Source organism: Moschus berezovskii, chromosome 12, assembly GCF_049115385.1.
Source record: "Moschus berezovskii isolate FMDL1 chromosome 12, NW_MosBer_1.0, whole genome shotgun sequence".
Lineage (NCBI taxonomy): Eukaryota > Metazoa > Chordata > Mammalia > Artiodactyla > Moschidae > Moschus > Moschus berezovskii.
Genome location: NC_142471.1, coordinates 90005515 through 90022445, shown reverse-complemented (window position 1 = coordinate 90022445; position 16931 = coordinate 90005515). Strand labels below are relative to the sequence as shown.

The 16931-nt window shown below is 51.0% G+C and overlaps 1 protein-coding gene across 5 annotated transcripts in view; it reads right to left on the bottom strand.

Annotated features, from left to right (window-relative positions):
• The window catches only part of LHPP (phospholysine phosphohistidine inorganic pyrophosphate phosphatase), a 127345-nt gene that overhangs the window by 84920 nt on the left and 25494 nt on the right, over window positions 1-16931 (bottom strand). For all 5 annotated transcript variants that reach the window (XR_016038809.1, XR_008685722.2, XR_016038810.1 and 2 more), the window contains exons 4-5: window positions 14306-14369; window positions 13345-13437 (exon numbers count right to left, since the gene is read on the bottom strand). Coding sequence is in view for 2 of the 5 variants with exons in the window: in XM_055424436.2 (XP_055280411.2) it covers window positions 13345-13437; window positions 14306-14369 (157 nt within the window). In the remaining 3 variants the exon portion in view is untranslated. The remainder of the gene's footprint in view (window positions 1-13344; window positions 13438-14305; window positions 14370-16931) is intronic.

The following is a 16931-nucleotide window of genomic DNA, read 5'->3' as shown; positions in this document are numbered from 1 at the left end:
AAAATTCCATGGGCGGAGGAGCCTGGTAGGCTGCAGTCCATGGGGTCACTAAGAGTCGGACACGACTGAGTGACTTCACTTTCACTTTTCACTTTCATGCATTGGAGAAGGAAATGGCAACCCACTCCAGTGTTCTTGCCTGGAGAATCCCAGGGACGGGGGAGCCTGGTGGGCTGCCGTCTATGGGGGTCACACAGAGTCGGACACAGCTGAAGTGACTTAGCAGCAGCAGAAGCAGCAGTGCAAGTCAAGTCTAACACATCAGACACCAAACCAGATACGTTCCCAAGTCTGATCAGAAATGTCCTTGGTGGGAGGTCAGACAGGCCCAAGGAGCCAGGCTCCCAGGGCACGGTGAGTGTCCCGATGTTGACGGGGAGACAGGCTTTGAAACTGACAATTATTCCACAAGTTTCTCTGAAATTCAGATGCTGGGTAGTACCAACCAGTGAACAAATGCAGAAACCCAAACCAAGAAAAGTAGAAATGATGACCGTGAAGCAGTTACAGGCTAGGGGACTCTTACCCATCTATTTGAGCTCTGCCTGTGACGAGTCCAGATGGAATGTCCCTTCCATCTCGGAGTGATAGGGGTGGAGACAGGGAATACAGAGGCTGGCCCCATGCGACCAGCAGACTTGTCAGACTGAGCGCAAGGCTCAGATGGGACCAGAGAAAAAGTCGGCTGGGATCCCAGCTGTGCGATGGGCTAGCCCTGCAGTCTCATGATCCACTTCAGTCCATACAGTGGGTACAACTAATGTGGTGTTTAAACAGAAACACAAAAGTTAAGCATCCAGGGCAGTGCCTGGACATAAGAAGCTATCTGTACATGTTTAAAGGAAAATACATTAGGAAATGTTTTATTGAGGAAACTCCTAATCTAGCCCTATTAGAGACAGTCCACGGTCCTCACGACGGGCCTCCAGTGCCCCAGCCCTTCTGTATTGGGTCTTCCATGGGCCGGGCGGTTGGGACACAGTGACTTAGAAACACAGTCCCCACCCTTGTGAAGCTCCCAGTGGAAGGCAGAAGACAGATGTTCATGAGGTAATTTCACACACACATAGCCAGGACCTGCCGTAAAGCGCAGGGAGGAAAAAACACAGGGTGTGGTCAAGCCTGACCTCATGGGGCTCGCAGTGGTCAGGGAAGGCTTCCTGGAGGAGGTGAGGCTTTGAGCTCGGATCTGAAGGGAATGAGGTGTCAACCAGGCTAGCGGGTATAGGAGGAGGAAGGGTGAGAGCCTTCCCCGAAGAAGACACCACATGTGTGTCAACCACAGGTCAATAAACCTGAAGCAAATGTCCTTGGAAGCGTCTCCTGAATGGACCTTCAAATAACAAGGAATCATGAGGCACTTGTGGACGAGGGAACAAAGGCTGAGCTGGTGCCACCCCAGGTGCCAGGGAGGCAGTTTCAGGTGAACACGAGGGTTTCCTAACAATTAGCATGGACTGCCTCAGAGGTACCAGACCCTGGTCACTTAATCATATTCCAGCAGAGACCAGCGGGGCCTCCATCAGAGAAGCTACTGCAGGACACTGGCCCCCGGGAGCTTGAGCAGGTGGCTGATGACCGCTAGGACTGAGAATTCCGCTGACCGCGAGGAGCTGCAGCCCCTGCGGGACACACAAGGTACCTGAACTATACTGCATTTCGTCCCAAACTTCATGCTCCTCTGGGCCGTCCACCACCCAAACTCACATTCGCCAGCGTGCGTTATGCGTGCTGTTGATGCGCGATTTGATTTTAGGGAGAACAGCATGTACATTTTTAATACAATCCTTAGTATTTATTTTTAGAGTAATCTATTTATGGTGAGTGATTCTGGTTGTCCATTTAGAGTAGGGATCGAAAGCTTCTCTTAAAATACGTTTAAGTTTACAAAATGAATCAATTTAAAGAAACATTAAGTTAATAATAGTGCCGCGGGGCAAGTATTCAGATATGGTAAAGCTGGATTTTTTTTTTTTTTTCCCTAGAAAGTGATGCTGGGGAAAACACTGTCAAATCCAAATGGGTTCATTTTCGTGTCTACAAGCTCCTATGCAGTGTGTGGAAATCATCCATCACCCAAGAAGAAACAACCAGTGACAACCCACATTCCTTGAAGTGGGAACTGCCTCAAAGATGCTGCACACACGTGAGTCTAAGGGTACCTACAAAGCCAGGGTCACCTGGGCAACCACACAGCTCGCCTGGCAGGAGAGGGCTGGGGCAGGTGGGCAACCAGCCTAGGCAGCAGGCCAGGCACAAGCTCCAGGAGGAGATTCTGTTCTGACTTCTCAGGGAGTTATCCTGACACTGTCAGGTCAGCCTCTAAACATCCACTGCAGTTCCAGCTGAGGGCCCTGTCCACTGCTGCCAGGGGTCCCGGGGGCCACCTTGCTAGAAGGCTCCTTGGAAATGAAACGGTCTTCCAATTATTAAACGTCATGCCTGGCATCTTTCACGCTCTGGGGAAAATATAACTTGGCACGCACACACACACATACACATGTGTGTGCATGCAGCAGAAATTCCTCGCCACTCAGAACAGAGGCTCTGGGCCTTTCTGGGTGAGAACATTTGCGGAGGTGACCCGTGGAGGCGGAACCGGGGAAATCTGGGCCATTGGAGGAAGCTCACCGAGGAGCAGCAGCTACAGTTCTGCCTGATAACCCAACAGCTAAGCCCTGGCAGAGCCCAGAGTTGTGGGTGGGTGGAGGGGAGGGGCAGGGTGCGGGACCCCCTGGTCCGCGGCCGCCGGCGCAGCGAGGCCTGTCTGGGCCAGCTTGTGGGCTCCGCATACCAAAACGCGCTCCGGCCCCTGGGGAATCTCACAGATTTACTGTCGGTGAAGGGCAATAACCACGCAAGGAGGAGCAATTATTGCCAAATCATTTAGGATTTAAAAAATCATTGGCAAGAAGATAGAGGTCAAGAGGTGCGCTGTCAGGGGAAATAAAAAACCCTACCTGCCAGGCCTGGATTGCACTTCCCTCTGACTGCAATATGGTGCAGGGAAGAAGGAGACACACACACCAAGCGGCCGGCTCCCACGGAACAGAGACCCGGGAGCCGGAGGCGCACCAGAGCCCTTGAGGTAGGTTTTCAGGTCTGAGTTCAAGATGCAGAATTCATTTGTTCTTCTTAAATATCTATCTGCCCATCATGGTCTCCCCTTCCCGCCATCCTAGGTACCAGGGGAAGAACCCATTCCAACAAGTGGCGATGTCTGGGACACAACTTCCAGTGAAGGCCAAACTTTCCCAAGAAAGTTCACTTCTCATGAAATGTCTAGTGATTCCCAGGCTCTGCCAGGAGGAACACTTCTTCCTGCCATGGGGTACCAAACAGCAGGGCTGGTGGTGAAGAAGCAGTGGACTCAGCCTGCACTTCAGCCCCGCGGGACCCGGACCCCTACTTAGAGCCGCCTCGAGAAAATACCTAGCTCTGGAGCCCCAGACCCTCAGCCTGCAGGCTCACATCTGGAGGCCGGTCATCGCTGAGGCAGCTCCCCCACCGTCTGACACATTCGTAAGGAATATATCAATACAGCAAAACCCCAAGTCGCTATTTTATATAAAGTAAGAAACAACGCTATTGGTGAGGATGTCGGGAAATGAGCACTTGCAAGTACAGCTGGTGAGGAAGTCGAATCGCTATGGCCTTTCTGAAATAGAAATGAACAATGTGCATCCTGACATGGCAACCACACCCTCAGGGTTTCTAGAAAAACAATTTAAAAGGTACCAAAGGAATACGAGGTGTTCATGAGGCTTATGTACAAGAGGGAAACTGGAAGCAATCTAAATGTCCAACTACAGGGGACTGTGAAAGCACGGTACGGTAGCAAGGGGTTGGGAGGACAGACCCGTGCTTAAGAACATTACGGCAGTCCCTGTGACAGAATGCTCTGTAGCCGCAAAAATTACTTTGTGGAAGTGCCTGAATCTGCACAAAGGAAACTGTTCCCAAAGTTACAGGGCACGGATGGGAATCAGGTTTCAAACAGCAGATGCAGGATTATCCAACTTTGTGTTAAAAATGTGTGTACGCTTGCATGCTAAGTCGCTTCAGTCATGTCTGACTCTTTGCGACCCCATGGACTGCAGCCCGCCAGGCTCCTCTGTCCATGGGATTCTCCAGGCAAGAGTACTGCAGTGGGTTGCCATGTCCTTCTCCAGGGGATCTTCCTGACCCAGGGAACGAACCCATGTCCCTTACGTCTTCTGCAATGATAAGCAGGTTCTGTACCACTGCTGCCAGCTGGGAAGCCAGAAGCCCCCCAAAATGTGTGCACAGACCCCCCAAAAACTGGAAAGATTAAGCATGATTTGTGTTATTCTGGGTTAGGGGATGAACATTGTTTTTTTCCCCTTGTACTTTCTGAATTTTATCCATCTCCTTTAACAAATATGAGTTACCTCATAATCAGATTTTTTTATTTTTAATTGTGTTTTGAGGAGAAGGAAAGCAAAATCTACTTTAAAAGGCGTTAGGGGAGGAAACGTCTTAGGGAAAAGCTGAGATGGGAGGTTTTAAAGGTCCCTTATGTCTGAGAAAAAGCACAAAGGTAATCCCAGGGTTGGCATTTCCTGGAACCCCCCCACCCAGGGCTGGAGGCAGAGCCAAGTTCAAAGCTGGGCTGCAGCAGCTCGGGCCCTATCTTTCCCAGTGGTCCCACCGCCCCAGCAAGTGGTCTCCAAGCTGACACCCAAAAACCACATGCCCAGCTGGTGGGGAGGATGGGCTGGAGGAGGGCTAGGCCGACAAAGGGAAGAAGACGGGCCTTCCATGCAGATGTTCACTCCACACCCACGGGCCTCCCTGCCAAGGGCACAGACTGTCCCCATGGCCCACACCTCGAATGAATGCCCTGAGAACCAGGGAACAAAGCGATGCGGCAAGTCCTTCTCTTACGCCTGGCTCTCTTTGGATAAACCCACAAACCTTGTCCCCATTTTTTTTTTTTTTGGATGCGCTGGGTCTTGGTTGTGGTATGAGGGCTCTAGTTCCCTGACCAGGGATCAAACCTGGGCCCCTGCATTGGGGGCACAGAGTCTTAACCACTGGAGCACCAGGGAAGTCCCCTCGCCCCCGCTGTTGAAAGGCTGTCCTCAGAGTACTCACCATCACCACCCGCAATCTTGTCTAGCTTTATTTTCTACATTCTGCCAACAAGAAATATTTTAACTTTTTTTTTTCAAAATGGAATATATCACACTACTAAATACACCTTTTCAAAGCCAAATGTTCTGACATGTCGCTGCCACCACCCTGAGAATTGGGGAGCAGCAGAGACCCAGAGGGACTGGGGGCCTCACTCCATCTGCAGAGGAATCTGGGCTCCAACAGCAGGCTTTCCTGTGACCACCCCCCAGTGCCCTGGTTCTCAACTGGGGGCGATTTTGCTCCCCTGGGACATCTGGCAACGTCTGGGAACACCTGTGGCTTCACAATTGGGGGACGATAGGGGTTGAAAAAAGAAAGTGAAAGTGAAGTCGCTCAGTCGTGTTCGACTCTTGTGACCCCGCGGACTGTAGCCCTCCAGGCTCCTCTGTCCATGGGATTTTCCAGGTAAGAATACTGGAGTGGATTGCCATTTCCTTCTCCAGGGGATCTTCCCTACCCAGGGATCGAACCCAGGTCTCCCGCACTGCAGGCTGACGCTTTACCGTCTGAGTCACCAGGGAAGTTGGGGGACGATGGGGGTTACCCTCACCATAAATAATGATCTGGCCCCAAAATGTCAACAGTGCCACAGCTGAGAAACCCTGCCTTAACCTTAAGATGGGGTTACTGGAGTAAGGATTTCACGAAGTATGTGGGAACATGGCAGGTCCCAGGTGTGCCCGGCACACGTGGGGCTCAAGCCTCAGGTTCCTCATCTGTGAAATGGGCATCCTCAGCTTCCAGGCTGCTGAACACTGGCTTCTGGTGCTAAGCACTGTGGTCTGAACAGTCTCCATTTCCATTAAACACGCACAGTTTGCAGTTGATGGAGTTTCTCAGGATCATGGAAAACTGCCAAAACCTTCGCATCATTTGGGCTTTGGTATGCAGCAATAAAACCACCCACTGATTCAGAAGCCTTCAACTATGAGAATTAGGTATTTCTAGAAGTAAACTTTAAGGTATGTTATTCTTTGCCTTATTAGCGAATCCCAGAAAGGCCCTGGTTACCTCGAAGAGGCCGGCCTTTCCAATCTATTAGAGTAATCCCGGCAATCTGTTATTTCTAGGCTATCAAGGAAAGGTTAAAATGAAAATTGGATTTGGGGAGTTATAGCCATTCCGAGTGCAGGTGGAAAACTCCTCGGCAGCGAGAAGCGGGTCTGGGCCTGGGAAGAAGCAGTTATCAAGGGAAATGACTGGTGATAACTTTATTGATTAAAGCAGCTTGAAAAATGTAAGGTTTGCCACAGCCTGGCACTTGAGCGGCAAGATAGCCCCTCGCGGGCATTTCTCATTAAAAATAGAGAAGCAGGAGCAGACAATGATTACCCTGCGCCTAAGACACAGTTCATTCAAAACGGCCTTGTTTTGGAATACCGCTTTAAAATGTCTACAAATCCTGAGGCTTGAATAACATTAAGGGATAATTCAGAAAGAGGGTGGGGCGGGGCGGGTGTTAAGAACATGCCAGTGCCCATGAACTGTCTGTCAAGAGGGGGAGACAGAGAGGATGATAATGTGGGGGGGAAATAAGATGCAGCTTTGTCACCTGTGCTCAGAGCCACCAGAGAAAACAATTCCTTAGTGACCCAGAGCCACAGAGGCTCACAATGCCTGGACAGCACAGGGACCCCAACCACAGTAGCCACACAAGGAATTCAAAACCCCTAACCCCCACCCCGTACCCCACGGCCCTGGCATCAAACAAGAAGTCTGATCAACCTGAACCCTCAAAGGGGCTCGGAGCCTCTTCGGGGGGGAGGGCAGTTTCTCATTCAGAATGTGAAAGATGCTGACCGTGAAAGTAACTGGAAAACACCAGACAGACAGACAAAAGGAGGGCGGGAAGGGGATTAACCAAGGTAAGCTCTGAAAAGACAACCAAGACATTATCGCTTCTTAATACTCGGCTCTTCTGGTCCTAATTTCTAGGCTGTGGCAGTCTGCTGTTTTGCTGGTTGGGGGAGGTGGGGGAGACTGCCAACATATGGCTGTGACCATAGTGCTGACGTAATTCTAAATACTGATTTTTTTAACTCAAATTACAACAGCAACCTTTCTCCCACTCTATAAAAAAAAATGATCTTAAGAATGTATTCTTTCAAATTATCTATGAGCAGGATACAAATATTATGTAGTTGCTTATGTTTAAGAAATGGAAAACCAAGCTATGATATTTATAAAAAAGGACCATGTGACGAGAGATGGGTGGGAAGAGTAGGGAAAGGCCAGAAGCTAGAGGTCCCTGAAGGTATCTTGTTTCGTGGATCTGATTTCAGATCCATGTGAATTTTTACATACCTGTGAAACAAATTTAAACGTTGGAAAGCAAATCCCTTAAAAATTGGAAATACAGTGAGTTTAAGGCGACTCCTGTTGGTGACACACACACACGCCTGGTGAAATAATGGTGGCTTTAAAAAAACAGTGTCAAGGGACTTCCCGGGTGGTCCAGTGGTTTAAGAATCTGCTTTCCAAAGCAGGGGACGCAAGTTGGGTCCCTGGTCAGGGAATTAAGGTCCCATATGCCTCGAGCAAGCAACTCAGCCCCCAAGCCGCAACTACTGAAGCCGGTGCGCGGAGATCCCACGCTCCGCAACAAGAGAAGCTGCTGCAGTGGGAAGCCCGCGCACAGCAACGAGAGGCAGAGGCAGCTCGTAGAGGCTCCTGCTGGTCAAAGATGTGAGCCCTAAACACGAGAAACTGCAACGGGGTAGAACACATCGACTATGCTTTTATTTATTTATTTATAGAGCTACAGAGTTTTAAATCCCCAAGGCATTGGGAGAGTGCTAGAGAGCCAACTCACTTTGAAAGCTCATAAATAATAGCAAAGAAACAGGCATTTGTCTGGAGTTTCGTACATGAACTGCACTTCGGGGGAATCAGATGACGGGTGGGGAGTGCCCCTATATAGAAGTCATCCAGAGAAAAAGAGAAGCAGGAATGACACAGGATTCAAGCATCACCGTTCTGCAGAGCTCAGTGGATATATGGGGTCACGCGCCCATCACTCACAGCTGCTAGCACCGCAGAAGACACCTAGGCCCTGGAGGAGGACGCATTGTCCCCCGTAAAGCAGTCGTCGGAAAACCGAAACAGACGCTCAGGAAGCGTCCTGGTCTAACCATCAACACACAGGAAACCAGGGCAGCATGAGACAGGGCAGCGCTGAGGCACAATCCACTAAATCTGGACTGTGGGGAACTCTACAGCACAAACGGCCCAGACGCTTCTTCACAACGTTGCAAGGAATCCAAGAGGGAGATGGGAAAGGCGTGGGAACGGACAGATGAGCAAACACTTGAGAATCACATCAACCGATCACAGTGTAAGGACCTCATTTGGGTCCCGATTCAAACAAACTGCAAGCGACGCAACAATTATATGACAATCAGGGAAATGTGAACCATGGCTGGACATTTAAAGGTAATAAGGAATTATTAGTATTATTAATACTTAGATGTGATAATGACATTATCCGTGATTGTAAAAGATTTCCTGTCCTAGAGACACTTGGAAATATCTGCAGATGAAGTGATAATTTGCATCTGAGGGATGATTCAAAATAAATAGAGGAGAGGAGAAATAAGAGTATAGATTAAACGAGTGAAAGAAAGTAAAAGTGTGAGTCACTCAGTCTGATTGCCTGTGACCCCACGGACTGTAGCCTGCTAGGCTCCTGTGTCCATGGAATTTTCTAGGCAAGAATACTGGAGTGGATAGCCATTCCCTTCTCCAGGGAATCTTCCCAACCCAGGGGTCAAACTCTAGTCTCCTGCATCAATGGCAGATTCTTTACCATCTAAGCCACCACGGAAGTCCTAAACAAGCGGCTACTACATCTCCAAAGGGGTCCCAATGGTCAAATATGGGACAATCTGGGCAAGAAAATGACAGCAGGAATGGATTGTGACTCGTGGAATAAAACAGAGAGCCTTGAGTCCATGTTAGAGTAAATTAAAAGGATAGTGGGAGGAAAAGGAAAGCTCCTCCTTATCGTACATTCTAATGAATAAATGCAGAGGAACCGCGGAGATGGGGAATCTCCACTTGGCAAACACCAGAGTGACAGCTGTTACAAGTACGAGCTGTCCATGGGTGCTGAGACTAGGAGAGGAGAAGAATGACGAAAGAGGATATTCACCTGGGATTAAAATCCCCCCCGCCTCTGCGAGTCACAGAGGGCCACAGCAACTGTCTCCCCGCAGCGGAGAGCGGGGCGCCGGCGATGGCGGTCTAAGTGACCACCACCAATGGGCAGAGTGCCAGCCTGTGCCTCCTGAAGGGACACACCCCCAGGGCCCAGCACCGTGTCTGTGAAACGCATGACCAGGATTAAATATGCCAGGAATGCAAAGCCTACACTTAAATCATGAGGAAACAGCAGGGACATTCTATGAAAAGACTGGCCAGTACTCTTCCAAAGGGCTTTCCAGGTGGCGTTAGTGGTAAAGAACCCGCCTGCCAAAGCAGGAGACATAAGAGAAGTGGGTTTGATCTCTGGGTCGGGAAGATCCCCTAAAAGAGGGCTTGGCAACCCACTCCAGTATTCTTGCCTGGAGAATCTCGTGGACAGAGGAGCCTGGTGGGCTACAGTCCAGGGGTCTGCAAAGAGGCAGACACGACTGAAGTGACTTAGCATGCATGCACTCTTCCAAAACCGCCAGGGTCCTGAAAGCCAAAAAGACAGACAGGAGGTGCTCACAGTAGAGGGTGGGTGGGGGTGGGGGTATGACACCAATACAGTGTGTCCAGAAACAGAGGCCCCCTGGCTAGTCAGCATTGGAGTCAAGGCTGCGCTCCCCCTTTTGTAATCGGCCAGTTCTCGTTATGGAAGATGTCAGCCTTTGGGGAAGCTCTAAGGACACATGGGAATTCTCCGCACTATTTTTGCAACCTCTCTGTGCGTGGGAAATTGCTTCAGAATGAACAGTTAAACACAGTTCTTAAAAGTGCTTATTAGCTGATAATTACTGATGGATACCTGGGGTCTCATTATGTTCCTCTCTCAATGTCAACAGATATTTGAAACGTTCCATGACAGAAAGTTAAAAAGAGACTGGTTTAAAAGACAAGACAACCTTATTTGGATTCATTTAAAAGAAATTTACATAAAATACATTTCTGAGACAGCCAGGGAAATTTAAACATGAACTGATGGACAGGGAGGCCTGGCGTGCTGTGATTCATGGGGTCGCAAAGAGTCGGACACGACTGAGCGACTGAACTGAACTGAACTGAACTGAAGGAATTACTACCGGTTTTGTTAGGGAGGTGGTTTTTTCTTTTAGGTAGGGGTTTTTTTCAACATGAAAAAATAACATAAAAGTTACCAATGTAGCCATTTTAAAGTGTACAAATCAGAGGCATTAAAGTACGCTCACAATGTTGTAAAACCATCACCACCTCTGAGTTACAGACATTTTTATCACCCCAAAAGGAGACCTCATACCCACTGGCAGTCACTCCCCATTCCTCCACACTCCCAGCCCCTGGCAACCACTAATCTATGAATATTTTATGTCTCTATGGATTGCCTATTCTGGATATTGGACTTCCCTGGTGGTTCAGCAGTAAAGAATCTGCCTGCCAATGCAGGAGCCCTGGGTTCAATCCCTGGGTCAGGAAGATCCCATGGAGAAGGAAATGGCAACCCAACTCCAGTATTCTTGCCTGAGAAATCCCTCATGGAGAAGAGCCTGGCTTTCTGCAGTCCTTGGGGTCGCAAAGAGTCAGATACAACTTAGCAACTAAACAAAGTCTGGACACTGCATATAGTACATAAATATGAAATACATACAATGCGGCCTGTTGTGACCGGCTTCTTTAACGTACCATTTTGTTTTCGGGGTTCATCCACACAGCAGTATTTTTCAGTGCTTCATTCCTTTTACCGCTGATACACTCCACTGGGACAGCAGACTGCATTCCCTGCGCCCATTCAGAGGCTGATGGACACGCGTGTTATTCCCACCTTTTGGTTACTGTGAACAGTGCTGCTATGAACATTCATGTGTAAGTTTTTGTTTGAGCACTGGTTTTCAATCCTTTGGGATATATACCTAGGAGTGGAATTGCTGGGGTCATACAATAATTCCACATTCAACTTACCATGGAACTGTTTTCCATAGTGGCTGTTTTCCATAGTGGGTTCTCCATTTTACACCTATACCAGTATTTGTATATTAGGGTTCCAGTTTCTCCACGTCCTCCCAGTTCAGCTCAGTCACTCAGTCACGTGCGACTCTTTGCGACCCCATGGACTGCAGCACGCCAGGCCTCCCTGTCCATCACCAGCTCCCGGAGTTTACTCTAACTTATGTCCATTGAGGTGGTGATGCCTTCCAACCATCTCATCCTCTGTCGTCCCCTTCTCTTCCCGCCTTCAGCGTTTCCCAGCATCAGGGTCTTTTCCTATGAGTCGGTTCTTTGCATCAGGTAGCCAAAGTATTGGAAATTTCAGCTTCAGCATCAGTCCTTTCAATAAATATTCAGGACTGATTTCCTTTAAGATTGACTTGACTTGACATCCTCCCAAAGCTTGTTATTATAACCTTTTAAAACTATTATGGTTGTCCAAGCGGGTGTGAGGTGGGATCTCACTGGGGTTTTGATTTGCATTTCTTGAATGAGAGATAATGCTGAACACCTTTTTGTGTTTTTTCATTACTGTTAAATGTCTTAATGCACTGTAATCAGGTCAAAAATGACCATCTTGTTTTTGAAAGGCATACTACGATCTGAAAGGCCATAACATTGAGTATGGGATTTGCTTTATAATACAGCAGCAAAAAAAAAAGAAAGTAAATTTCCAAAAAGAACAAAAAGGGATAGAAGAAGGGAAAGTGATATAATCTTTTAAATGCTGCATCTGCGTGACAGACAGACGAGGAGAATCACTGTGTCATTCTGCTTTTGTGAGTGTTTGAAATCTGCCACAATAAAACAAATTTTAACGTTTGTCACAATGAACTGAAGTTGTGAAAATCAGGTTCTTTATTCCTGTCACCTTCAAAACTTATGTCTTGAACGAGTGAAATAAATTCCTGCTCTACCAGCCTCACAGGGTACTACTGCCCGTGAGGGACCCCCGAGACCTGTGCTTTCTGACTTTCAGGCGAGGTTTGGGTGTGGGAGTTCCAGACTTCCACGGCTGTGTGCTCTTTTTCTAAGCATCGTGAGAGACCAGCACTCTAGACTGGAACACGTGTGGGAAATTCTAGTCCAACAGGGAGGAAGCAGCAAGGGGACCCTGCGGCACCAGCCTTGCCATAGGATGCTGATATGGTCCCCTGGTGCCCTGTCCAAAACGGAGCAGGACACCCTGGCTGCCTGCAGACGCATGCCCGCTGCTTCTTCAACAACGCTGTCAGGATCCCACCGGCCAGAGGGGACCAGCTCACTCTACCTGGGAAGCGGGGTGGGAGGACGCTAAAATCATAACTGCTTTTTTTTTTCCTCTGGAGATGTATGTTTGGAAGGCAACATGTATCAAAAGCAGTTATAATGTGGGACTTCCCTGGCGGTCCAGTGGTTAAGACTCTGCACTCCCACTGCAGGAGGCATGGGTTCAACTCCTGGTCAGGGAACTAAGATCCCGCAGGCTGACCAGTGTGATCAGAAAAACAAGCTGTAATGTAAACGTGGCCAGGTGCATGATTTTATCCCTGCATATTCTTTTCATCTTGCTGGACACTGTCTTTCCAATGAAGCAGTTTCAGTACACTGACCAGACTTGTCCACTCTGGTCCTTCCAAAGAGGCAGCAAAAGTCTTAGGAAAAGCCACGGGCATGTCTCTTTCGCACTCTTGTTGTTTAGTCGCGAAGTCCTGTCCGACTCTGCGCCCACCAAGCACCTCTGTCCCTGGGATTTCCCAGGCAACAATACTGGAGGGGTTGCCACTTCCTTCTCCAGGGGATCCTCCCGACGCAGGGACTGAACCCTCACACTGATACTGATTCGGCAGGTTGAGAGCGTTCAGTGGGCCTCCTTGGCTGGCTTTCCCCGCCTTCCCAGTCAGATCCACTCTCATGCATGGGGATGGAGGAGGGAGAGGGATACCAGCTTGGCTGCCTGAGCCCCCAGACTCATCTCAGATGCCCAGGCTGCCCCCAGGAGCACTCTGGCCTCCCCCGACAGCTGCCTCCGCATACACACTTTGTGGGGAGCCGGCTTACCTCATGGGCTTCCACCCCCATCTCTTGCAGGGCTGACTTGAAAAACTCGGGGGAAGGCTTTCCCACCACCTCGGCTTTGATACCACAGGCATACTGGGAGAAAGAGAAGGACACAGCACGGGTTAGGGACCAAGGGACCGGGGCAGGGGAACTCTGGCCTGGTGAAATCTTCCCCCTGGGGAATCAAAAAGAAATGCCCCAGTGTGTACCCAGGGGCCTCCAAGGGGCAAGACACGTGGGCCGAGAGGCAGGCCTTGTGGGTGAGCGTCACAACCAGGCTGCCCAGGGTGCTGGGGGCACCCCCCACCAGGCCCCTGCCACCTGCCCCAGGGCCAGACAACCTCCGAGGGGCGTTAGGGGCTCTCCTCTGCATTCCTGCTTCTCCTCCCTTCCTCTCTCCCTTCCCCCAGCTCTGTCTCAGGTCCTTCTCCTACGGATAAAAGGCCCAGGGCCCCAGCCCCCCACCTGAGTGCAGGTAGGCAGGCGCCAAGGCGGCAGTGACCCAGGGCTGACCTGGGCGGGGAGCCCAGCTGAGCCCAGCCCTGGAAACCGGAGGAGGGGACTGGGAAGGAGTCCAGTTAGCACACACACACAGTCTGAGGTGCTGCAGAAAAGCAGGGCGAGGGACGAGGCAGGTGCGCAGGGATCTTAAGGAGCCAAGAACCCGAAGGAAAGGCGCAGAGCATGCCGGGAGGCCCAGTGGGGCAGAGGCCGGGGGTGCGGGGTCAGGGTCCCGGGAGGCGGACGGGAGGGAGCGACAGGGAGCAGGGGTCGACCAGCGCAGCTGAGCGGCCAAGCTCCAGAGGAGGCGAAGGGCCGGGCTTGAAGCCGCGAACACGGCGTCCAACTTGGAAAACATAAAGGCACTTGGGACGCCGAGCACCCCGTCTTCTCCAGGAAGTCCAGAACAGTCTGGAAGGCCCTGAGACCGGAAGAGGGTCGGGCAGACCCAGGCAGGTACCTCAAGAGCCTTCATGTAGGGACCGACGTCCAGCATCAGGCCAGAGGTCTCCTTGTAGTAACGTCTAGAAAAGAGCCAAGGAGGACAGGGTGAGCTGAGATCAGGGACCTGGGAAGCACAGAGGAGAAACCGCCCTGTCCCGGTTCTGGGCCAGCCCAAGAGGGCTGAGTCCCGGGCCAGGGTGAGGGCAGACGCCACACTGAGAGTGACCGACGGAGGTCAGCACAAGAGCCCAGCAGTGGCCAGCACGCCGGGGCGGGGGGGGGGAGGAGGGGGGAGAGATGGGGGGCCGGCAGCTCGCAGTCAGAATGGCTCCCTGCTGCCAGCAGCGAGGGGACCCCACCACAGTGATGAACGGGGGACCCCGGGGGCAGCTGGGTCCAGTTGCTAACACAGAAAAACACAAGTGACCTGTGTTCTGGGAAAGGGCAGCCGGTTCACAGAGCATGTGGCGAACCCCTAATTGCTAATAATTAACCCCTAATTGCTGTCTGGAGAAGAAAACTCCATTAGTTCCACAGCATCTCCTAGCAGCCGGAGGGTCAGGAGATGTGCCAGGCCTCACGGGCGCCAGATGCTTCTATGAGACGACAACTGTTTCTCCCTGTCTTGCTGGAGGCCGAGACGGCTTGGCTCCCGGCAGCGCCTCCCAAGACAGTCTCACCTCTTCCCTCCTGTGAGCGCCGTGCCCAGGCCACACACAGACCCCTCGGGCACACAGTGACCAAGCTCAGCTCTCCGGAAGCACAGCTAGTTGACTATGAAGTGGGGAGAAGGCGGTTTGCTCTGTGCTGCTCTGAAGACAGGGTTAAACGGGACCCCGGGACTGTTAAACACTTTGAGACCCATCACACCAGTTACCCTTCCCCCTTCCCATGACCGTCGAATCTGGGAGACGTGACCCAACATGGACGTGACCTAAATGCCCCCGGACAGACGAACAGAGAAAGAGGTGACCCCCACACACACAATGGGCTATTACTCAGCCATGAAGAAAGAAAGGAAGTCATTTGCAGCAGCATGCATGGACCTAGAGATTATCATACCAAGTAAAGGAAGTCAGACAGAGAGACAAACACCGTATGACATCACTTACATGCGGAATCTAAAAGAATGACAAAAATAAACAGCATGTATGTGGAAAGGCAAAGAGAAGACTAGTGAAGCCTGTTGACTTCAGGGTTCAAATCCTCTTCTGACTTGCTTTTAACTGTGGGACTCTGGGTTGCATACGCCCTCTGGGCCTCAGTTTCCTATTCTGTAAAATGGGTCAAAAGAAGGTCCAGTGGCTACCCTCGTGGGCTGCAGTGAGGCTTGAGCAAAACAATGCAGGCGAAGTTCCTAATGTGATGCCTGGGGTGAAGAAACCGCTCCAAAAATGTAGCTACCCAGACTGAGATGGGCAAAAAGATATGAGCCAGGGAAGAAAGAATGAACGCAGATCTTTCCAGTTTGTGGAGGCCGGACCCTGTCCTGTGTCTACTGGAAATGGTAGGACTGAGTTCCCGGAAGCTGCCTCTAGCAGCTTCCTTCCTCAAGCTCTGCAGCACCCAGGGACTCTGCCTGCCCCTCTGGGCCCCACCTGAGGCCTCCAAGGCTGCAGGAGCCTGGCCGCCCACCATGATCACCTGGCCTCTCGAGTGGGAGAGGCACTCACCCACTCTGCTCACCCACTCACTGCCTGCCCCGGAAGCTTCCGTCCAGATGCAGGCTGGGCTGCAGCCAAACTCTTGGCCTTGGCAAGGGCTGGTCCCCTGCCACTGCCTCAGGCCAGTCGGATAAGAGCCCGACTGTTGAAGCCGCAGGGGCCTCTCCCATCATGAGCGGACCTGGTCTCCAAGTCAACCCGGGCCTCCCCTGCACGCTAGGGATCGTGCTGTGAGGACATGGCTCAGTAGGGAAGCCGCACACATGCAGGAAGGTGGCTGGAAGCCAGGAGAGAGCCACCACTGCTTATGGAGCTGGGACCTGCCAACGCTCACCTTCTTAAGGAAAGTGAAATTGTCAGTCATTCAGTCGTGTCTGACTCTTCGTGATCCCATGGGCTGTAGCCCGCCAAGCTCCTCTGTCCATGGAATTCTCCAGGCAAAAATACTGGAGTGGGGAGCCATTCCCTTCTCCAGGGGATCTTCCCGACCCAGGGACCAAACTTGGGTCTCCTGCATCTGCAGGCAGGCTCTTTACTGTCTGAGCCACCAGGGGAGCCCCCCTTTTAAAAGGGTGACCCCAAAACATAGGCTTAGAGGTTCCTGTCTTTATTTTAAGTCTAGACTCCAGACATCTATCCTGCATTTAAACAGCCTCAAAACATTGTTTGCTTTTATTTTTCCCCAGTTCCACAATAAACTACTTGGGTATGATGATTCCCTTAGTCGCGTCCAGGGTTTGAAGGAATGGCCAAGTAAAGCCAAATGTGGCTGAGAGGCAAAGGAGGGGCCAAGCTCCAGAGAAGCATCAGGCAACCCCCAGACACTGGGTGCTGGGGCCTGGGCTTTCTCGGGGGGGCCACTGGCATCCGCTAACTCAGTCCCCCAAATATTTAAGACAAAGCTGTCCTGCACCCCTTTGCAGGGGACACTCTCAGACCCAGGCTGCTCCCCAGGGACTCCCCGTCTGGTGGGGAAGT